Source organism: Humulus lupulus, chromosome 6, assembly GCF_963169125.1.
Source record: "Humulus lupulus chromosome 6, drHumLupu1.1, whole genome shotgun sequence".
Classification (NCBI taxonomy): Eukaryota; Viridiplantae; Streptophyta; class Magnoliopsida; order Rosales; family Cannabaceae; genus Humulus; species Humulus lupulus.
Window position 1 is genome coordinate 209,058,557 of NC_084798.1, and position 9,221 is coordinate 209,067,777.

General features: G+C 33.4%; 1 protein-coding gene across 1 annotated transcript; it reads right to left on the reverse strand.

The window, feature by feature from the left end:
- Positions 1-3,148: 3,148 nt before the first annotated feature.
- LOC133783074 (probable 1-deoxy-D-xylulose-5-phosphate synthase 2, chloroplastic) lies at positions 3,149-8,834 on the reverse strand. The gene is made up of 10 exons (XM_062222608.1): positions 8,582-8,834; positions 8,239-8,466; positions 7,971-8,135; positions 6,783-6,933; positions 5,469-5,740; positions 4,785-5,058; positions 4,389-4,696; positions 4,022-4,303; positions 3,636-3,920; positions 3,149-3,542 (listed from the first exon to the last, which is right to left on the reverse strand). Exons 1-10 carry the CDS (start codon positions 8,708-8,710, stop codon positions 3,375-3,377), a joined length of 2,262 nt encoding a protein of 753 aa, XP_062078592.1. The 5' UTR covers positions 8,711-8,834; the 3' UTR covers positions 3,149-3,374.
- Positions 8,835-9,221: the final 387 nt, after the last annotated feature.

Below are 9,221 nucleotides of genomic sequence, written 5' to 3' on the forward strand. Positions count from 1 at the left end.
AATGAAAGGGAGTACTCCGGGAGGTGATACCCGAGACAACAGGATCAAAATCACAGCCAAGACCATCAATAAGGTGAATTACCATGTCATCATCATAAATTGGGCAGCTAGCTCTAGACAAATTATCGCAAAGAAGCTTCACTTTATCAACGCATTCAGAAATAGAAAGATTACCTTTCTGAATGCGAGAAATTTGGCCCTTGATTTGGAGTAGTTGAGCTTTGGATTGACTAGCAAATCGTTGTTCTAGGGCTCGCCACAGGGAGTAGGAGGTGGTGAATGTTGCAACAAAAGCAACTAGACCATCTGTCATGGAGGACCTAAGCCAAGAAAGAAAAAGTTGATCCTTTCTTCTCCATAATGTGTACTCAGGGTTAACAAATCCATCAGTGAGTTTCGGATCCGAGGAAGCATCATTGAGGAGGAGATCTTCAAGGTCATGGCCAATCACCGTGGGTATAACCTGGGCTTTCCAAGAGAGGAAATTCAATCTGTTGAGTTTGACAGTGAGAGAGGAATTGAGAGAATTGGAGAAGGGGTTCCAAGATCCAAAAGAATTGGAAATGGAAGCAATTGTTGGAACAAATGAAGTAGATTGTCGAGAAGCATTGAGCTCAGAAGCAGGAATTTCATAAGCAGAAGAACTAGTGGGTACGTACGCCATGGATGACCTTGGTCAGTGGCTCTTGATACCATTAAGGAACTGAAGAAACAAGAACTATTTAGAGAGAATTTTAGTAAAATTCCTCATAAAGTTGTTTTAGAATTACAACCAGAAAAATGAGGACTATCTTTATTTATAGCTGAGTACATACAAAGTGTTACAAGAATTGATTAAAAGAAAACAATTTACTAATCCTCAGCTGTAATAACAGCTTTACAACTAATCAACCAATGTAACAACTTTAACATAAAAGACAGTTAAAGAGAACAACTTCTGTTATGGTTATCAATGAGAGTGGCATTTTTGTCCAAAAGATGGTTGATGGCATACAAATGTAGAAATTATTAAAATTGGCACATTAAAAAATTACCCTGTATTAAGAAGCATAATTAGTCAAGTTTTCTTTTGGTTTTGGGTATTTCATAGATTTGCACAAGTTTCAATTTTATGTTCTGGGTCACTTGAGATCTTGACTGTGTTGTGTTTGGTCTTGACAGCCGTGTGTGTGGAAATCCCCATGGTTTGATTCGGAAGTATGGTCTCATGTGTTGCAGACAGTGCTTCCGTAGCAATGCCAATGAGATTAGCTTTATTAAGGTAAGAGGCTTTAATGATTCCCCTTTGTTATAATTTAGATTTACTCAAACGATTACTGCTTCGAACCTTGTTTTTCCTTTTGTAGTACCCTTAGTATGGATTAGCTTATATTTTTCTTGGAGATGATGTTTTGGCATAAAAGATCATTTTATCACTTTTTTCTGTTTTTAGATCTTTTTCTTAAGAAGAATGATTTTTGTTTTTATGTTTTAGTTTATTATAGTGTTGAACATGAATTAGATTTAAAATTTTGTAATGCGAATTCCTTCCATGAAACTCTTTAAATTAAATTATAGTTTGTACATTACAACAAGCATTATTAGCCTTATATTGTTAGCAAGTAACCCTATAATATAATAACCTTTAGAGGTGTTTGGTATGGAGTTTGATTTGGTGAGAATGATAATGTAAAATCTAATTTATGTTTTGTAAATTTATGTTTAATGACTTGAGAGTTTGTGTTTCCAAGTAGGTCCAATTTTTTAAACATGATTTGAGAGTAATAACCCCCTTTAAACCCTTGTATTTCACATTCCTTAAGTGGTATTTGTTTTGAGTAGTTGAGTGACCTTAAAAAATGTGGAGGGGCTAAAGATGAAGGTGATATTAAACTCAAGTGTATAAAATGATTCATATTATATTTAAAATACATGTGAGGCCCACAAAAATTATTAACTTTACTCCCTAAAATGTCGTACATTCTCATTCTCACTTTCACTTTATCTCATACCAAACACCAAACACCACTTAATGTAAACTCACTCTAACTCTACTATACTTTTGTTTTGTTTTGAGATATATCTCATTTATACACCATCTTCTCTTATTTATCCATGGGAGAGGTGTCTTGCTTATGAACTGCCATATAAGAATTTTATGTATCAGGCCCATGTGGGACTATTGATTTTTCTCTACATTAGTCACCCTATCCAGTGATGATACTCTCCCTAGGTGGTGGCAGCAAACATAGTCCTTGCTTGTAGAAAACATTCCAATGCAAAAGCATACATGGTTGGGATGGCAAAATGGGGCGTCGGGGCGGGGTGGGGCCCCGACCCGACGGGGCATTTTTGTCCCAGTAAAAACGGGGTGGAATTCGGGGCGGGGTCCGACCCGCTAGGAATTTAAACGGGGTGGGGCCGCCCCGCTTCAATTTTTTCTTTTTTATACTCTAACTCAATTGTCTCATGCTACTTATATACATAGTACGTAAAATTGATATTTTATATGTGGTTTAGAATATTTTTAATTCTATACAGACTAGAAATAATTATAAATATTGAAAAATATGTTTTATATAATTCATCATTATTCTTGTATTTATTTTGTAAATGTTAAAATAAAAAAACAAAATATAATATTTGATGGTGTAGTTGATACCAAGTGTAAAATATAAAAATTACAATAAAAAATAATATTTAGGTTTGGAAAAAATTCTAAAATTATAATTTAATATTTCTTAAAAAAAAAAATTAAATGGGACAAATAGGGTGGGGCACCCGCCCCATTTACATTCCTAGGATGTATAAACTTGCTACTTAAAAGATGCATAATGTATCATATGCCATGGTGAGTCTTTTTCCCTACATCACTCGGAGTCGGACAGTCAGTCAGTCGTCTTAGCAATGTTGGCTGTGTTGTCAACTAGCTTGCATTTAAAGAAATTTGACATTTTTCTTGTGTCTATTATTGTACTGAAATGCACAATCAAAACTATCGCCGCTGCAGGGTCATGACTCTCGACCAAACAAATGGCATTGCATGAAGAAGGCCTAGTAGTAGTAGTAGTGATATTATTATTACAAAATACATTTTGGCATTTTATTAAATTTTTTTTTTTATTTATTGTAACAGAGTATCTCATTCGTATCACTAACAATGACGGACTAAGTAAACCCTCTTGTGTGAACTACAAGATTGCACTATAATTTTCCATTTCAAAATTGCTATGCTCTATCAAGGTCGAGTACAAGATTTGGAAAGTGCAAACTTTCTTTCTTCTTCAAAGACAAAAAAAAAAAAAAAAAAACTTTTTCTACATACTTACATTGTCGTTCAGCTGTTAACATACACAATTTTGCTTTAAGGTATTCATATGAAATTGCAGCTTGGTCTACCGAAAATTTGCATGGAGGTCAAGAAGATGAATCTTATTTGTGGGTTCTTCTATGAGTGATAAAGCAGTAGCTGCAATGTGCTTAGAAGTGAGCCCTGCAGCCTCCATTTGGTCTGTCTGAGATCCATGGTCAATATATCTATCAGGAAGCATCATAGACCTCCACTGCAAATCACCATAACAAAATAAAATCATCAAAAAAATTTAATCAAAATCATAATAGTTTAGTTATAATAAAAATATCAGTTTGTGAATTACCTTAAGATTGCCATCTAGTAATCCACTGAGGCTCAAGAAGTGGGAAACATGAGAGCTAAACCCTCCAATGGAACCTTCTTCTACAGTGATCAATATCTCATGTTCTTGAGCTAGTTGCTTGATCAACTTTCCATCAAGAGGCTTACAAAATCTTGCATCAGCAACGGTGATTGAGATGCTAAGCGCTTGCAGAAGATCAGCTGCTGCTAAACAGCTCTGAACTGCTGTTCCGTAGCCTAAAATGGCTACCCTGCTTCCTTCTCTCAGCACCTTTCCTTTGCCAATCTATTATACATTTTTGAGCAAAAGACTTGAATCGTTCAGCAAATAGATTTACAACAACATGAATATTTATGCACTAAAAGGCTTTGTGTGTGTCACTATACCTCTAATGGAGTTCCTTTGTTGTTTGGTGGAAGCACTGATCCAATGCCATTACCTCTAGGGTACCTGAAACAGCTAGGCCGGTCATCTATGGCTGCAGCAGTGGCCACCATGTGCATAAGCTCAGCCTCACAAGAAGGAGCCATGACCACCATGTTTGGTAAACACGCCATGAAAGTTATGTCAAAGGCACCACAATGAGTTGGACCATCAGCACCAACAAGACCACCTCTGTCCATTGCAAATCTCACTGGGAGTTTTTGAAGGTCTACATCATGAACCACCTGCAGGCATGATCACCACCAAAATAAGAAATCTTATGGTCAAATTTTAAGTGGGCAAGAGTTGTTTTGGGTTGTTTTTATGTACCTGATCATAACCTCTTTGTAGAAAAGAAGAGTAAATAGTGCAGAAGGGCTTCAAGCCTTCAGCAGCCAGGCCTGCAGCAAAGGTAACAGCATGCTGCTCGGCTATCCCAACATCGAAACATCTATCAGGAAAATGCTTTTGGAATAAGTTGAGTCCAGTACCACCTCCCATAGCAGCATGAATAGCCACAACTGTGTCATCTCTCTCAGCTTCTGCAATCAAAGACTCAGCAAAATACTGAGTGTAAGAACGAGTACTTGATTTCGTCTTCAGCTGCTTCCCCGACATCGGCTCAAATTTCACAACACCTAAGTACACATAAAAACCAAAACTTGTTATAACTCAACAATGCATAAAACACAAAATTTTGTGCTGTGAATTGTATCGAACACCTACCATGCATCTTATCATCTGCAACTTCAGCAGGAGCATAGCCTTTTCCTTTCTCTGTGATAACATGAATGAGAACAGGCCCTGCTGTTGGCATAGCCTTGACATTATTTAAAATGTTGACAAGATCTTCCACATCATGACCATCTACTGGACCAATATAGTAGAGTCCAAGCTCTTCAAACAATGAAGCCCCTTCACCAGCCACCATACCTCTCACACAATTGTCAACTTTTGCTGCAATTTCATGAGCTTGGCCTCCAATTTGCTTGGAAATGCCCTGTGGATCAACATGTTATAAATATTTAGTTTTTCATGTAAAATTAGAGACTTGCAAGAACAAGATGATAAATGCACTACATTTGGGCTTCAACTAAGCCTTCTTTCAAACTTGGGCCATAGAATATTTATCTTTTCATATTAAATTTTGTACAAAATTACACCTGTATGACAAAGTCCCTTGTTTTCAAAATATATGACAAATTCATTTTTTATGGGAAGAAAAAAACTCATATTTTACAATATATATAGGAATTATTTTCCTTACCAAATATAACTATGATTTAACAAAAGAAAAAATGTAAACACTTTAATTTGAGATCTTCTAAATATAGACACTTTTTTAGAAAAATGGTATATTTGCAAAATTAAGATCAAAATCTGGTACTTTACCAAAACAAAATTAGTTACCTTTGCAGCCTCACGTAGCTTGCGAAAGTTTGTGGTGGAGTTGAGTCTAGCTAGGGCCTTGCTTAGGGCACCAACAGGAGGAGCCGGGCCATGGGTGGTGGCAGTGGGAAGAGAGACTTGTTTGTTGTCGTTTAAGATGATGATGAGATTGGTGCCAAGGTAGCCTGCGTTGTTCATTGCCTCGTAGGCTTGTCCACCGGTCATGGCCCCATCTCCTATCACTGCTATCACGTGGTTGTCTTTTCCTACCAAGTCTCTTGCTACTGCCATCCCTGATCAATTTCCAAAACGACACCATTATTTTGGTTGGTTATGTAAACTTGTTGTCGTTTCTTGTTATTACTTTCCATTAATGAATAATACAAATGATTTAGTGGGGTTTTATTGATTATTCAAGTTATGTACGCATGCATGCATGCATGCATGAGTATGTAAATTTAGATAGACATTAGTCATTTTTTAAAGGTCATCATTCGTAGCAAAACATATTTATTATTTAGGTGTGTCAAGTGACTTGATTGAACATATCTCTTTGTACTAATTTTGAAGTGTAAATTATAAGTATCCCACTAATTTAGTCGTTTTTTAAAATAAAAAAAATTACCTCCTTTTAATAAGTGATTATTTATAAATATATTCATTTGCATAACTTGGCATATATGTTGTCAAATAATTTGAACAATAAATCTTTTTCTTAACTCATCGTACAAAATAAATATATATTTTTTCATTTTTATTGTCATTATTTTAGTTTAGAGTATAGAAGGATTCTATGGTAGGGGCTCTTTTGTATTTCCAAGTCATGAACAGTTTTTCAGCGCGATTTAATTTATGACTGTGTATATCATAGTTATTTAGAGTGTCCTGCAAATTTTCAGAAAATTTCGAATAATTTACAGTGTTGAAAACTAGGTTCAAACATGTTGTTTTCCACACGCATAAAGAAATTAGTCACACGTGCAACAACTTATTTTTAAACTAATTTTCAACACTATAAATTATTTGAAATTTTCTGAAAAATTTACAAAATATTCTAAATAATTATAATATACATAGTCATAAAAAAATCGCACAAAAATTATTCACAGGTTGAGAATACAAAAGAACTCTCTCGATAGAGTTCTTTTTGAAGTCATATCGTAGACATTTCGTAAAGTACATAATATTTTATAAGAAATCTTATAATTCATAATATATATAGGGGATGAGTAAAAAAAATCTACATTTTTTTAATTAAATTTAAAGTGTAATTTTGTACCTAATAAAATTTTATTAATAAGGGGTGTGAAATAAAATAGATGAAAGGAAATTTACCTAGAGCAGCTGAAATACTAGTGGAGCTATGGCCAACTCCAAATGCATCATGCTCACTCTCATCCCTCTTTGGGAACCCTGCAAGTCCGAAACTTTGTCTAATCGTATTCATTCTTGATCGTCTTCCTGTTAATATTTTGTGTCCGTACGCCTGTGCAAATTATATATATATATTTAATTAATTATTAGAAGAAGAAAAAAATATGTAGTAGAAATAGTCTTTTCCTGATATCACAGTGAGCTAGCTAATAATTATTTATTTTTCAACAGTTTGTATTTATATATATATATATATATATTGAATATTTCAAGTAGGGTTTACAGATCCAATATGGGTCATAGCAATACTCGTCCCAATAAAGATGAATTATTTTTGTATGGAATAAATAATAATTTAGCATAATATATTATAAGTGAGAAAGTGATAGATTTGTCATTTTGGCACTAATAATGTCAGCTGATGAATATTTTTAATGTAGTGTTGTCAGTACCACCCTGGACCTTCTCCATGTGCCATAATTTCTAAAATTAAATATAAAATTATACACAACCGACAGTCCTACATATATATATATATAATTTGGTAGAAAACAAAAATTGAACCAAGTAGTATCAAATCAATCATTAAAAACACTACCAACACTAGACATTTTAAGCCACTAAAAGGTGCAATACTTTAAATCCCAATAATTAAAACAGATAAATATTTATTTGGGGTATTGTATTTTATCAAAATACATATTTCATATTTGATATTTTTAATAATGTTTATTTATTATTTTATAATTTAAAATCACGTATATTTAGTATTATAAACTCAATTTTGATCAATAAAATTTTATCAGTATGACCAAATTATCCTCAATTATATAAGTTTCGAATTTAATTGCTTAATTACATATAACTTAGGACAATTTTGTTATATTAATAAAATTTTATCGTTCAAATTTGATTCTAAAATACCAAATATATACAATTTTAAATTACATGGTGCTAGATGAGTGTTATTGAAAACATAAAATATCAAGTATGTATTTCGATAAAATACAAAGTAACAATTATTTCCCCTAATTAAATCCAACAAAAAAAAGTTGAATGAAAAGTTAAGATTTACTGTCACTATTAAAGAATGATAATTTAGACCATAAATATATAAAGAATAAAAAAGAAATTAGTTTACATAAGTACCTGGTGGCCAACATCCCAAATGATCTTATCTTGGGGAGTGTTGAAAACATGGTGAAGTGCTACTGTGAGCTCAGCCACACCCAAGCTTGAGCTCAAATGGCCTCCAGTTTTGGACACTGTGTAAACAATCTCTTCTCTTAGCTCATCAGCTAACATCCCAAGTTTCTGCTTATTTATATATAAATATACAATTAACATACTAGTTAATCAATATAATCAACCATGTAAAATCAAACTATTATTAATATTTTTTTTTAATTATATTTACCTCAAGGGAAAGATTTTTCATATGAATAGGGTAGTTTATGGTGTCCAGAATTGGAGTATAAGGCTTTTCTCCAGAAAAATCAAGGAGCTTATAATTATTATTATTATTAGTGACATGTGCTCCATTATTATTATTATTTTGGCCATCTTTTATGAGGGTCATCTTGTAATGATCTCCATCCTCTGATGAGTTTCTCTCCAGAGCAGCAGAAATCATCACCCCATTCATCTGAAAAATACCAAGAAGAAATTTAGTAAGTAATATATATATATATATAGAGAGAGAGAGAGAGAGAGAGTTTTAATATTTACTGATAATGTTATAGATTTATAATTAATGTTACCTTTTGATGGTTGGTGCTTGGGAGAAAAGTAGAGGTGGATAAAGTTGGGAGACCAAGAAATGGTTGTCCATTTTGAGAGTTGTGGAACTTTGATGATGGGATGAAACTAGTTCTTAGCAAAGAACTCATTTTCTCAAATGTATTATACTTGAAATAATAATAGGGAAATAATAGTAATAATCTATAGCGAGCTTAATTAATAGAGAAAAAAGAAGATGAGATAGGAAGAAATATTGGAAGTGTGATTGTTTATAAGTAGTGCATATGATATGAGAGGTTGGAGGAGTACTAGTATTTATTGCAAAATAAATATGTGGGAAAGGAGAGTTTTCAACATTAAAGCTTGGAAGTTTCCACATGTATTTTTAAATAATAAAATAAAATAAAATAAAAACTTGTTTTTTTTAATTATTTATTTATTTGGTTTATTATTGATTATTTTGAAGTGGATAATGAGTTATGCTAATTGGAGATATAGGGAACATCTTTATATCCAGGGTCGGCCCTGGGCATAGGCGGGCTAGGCCCGTGCCTAGACCCACCCCTACCCAGGGCCTATTTTTTTCAAATTTATTAAAACCGTCTTAGGCCCACTTTTTTTCAGGGCCGGCCCTGTTTATATCCCACTAATTTTGTTAAC

Coding starts and splice junctions, on each gene's coding strand:
- LOC133783074 (XM_062222608.1), bottom strand. CDS start 8,710: ATGAGTTCTTTGCTAAGAACTAGTTTCATCCCATCATCAAAGTTCCAC. Junction 8,467..8,581: donor CAAGCACCAACCATCAAAAG/GTAACATTAATT, acceptor GGTATTTTTCAG/ATGAATGGGGTGATGATTTC. Junction 3,921..4,021: donor ACAAAGGAACTCCATTAGAG/GTATAGTGACAC, acceptor AATGTATAATAG/ATTGGCAAAGGAAAGGTGCT.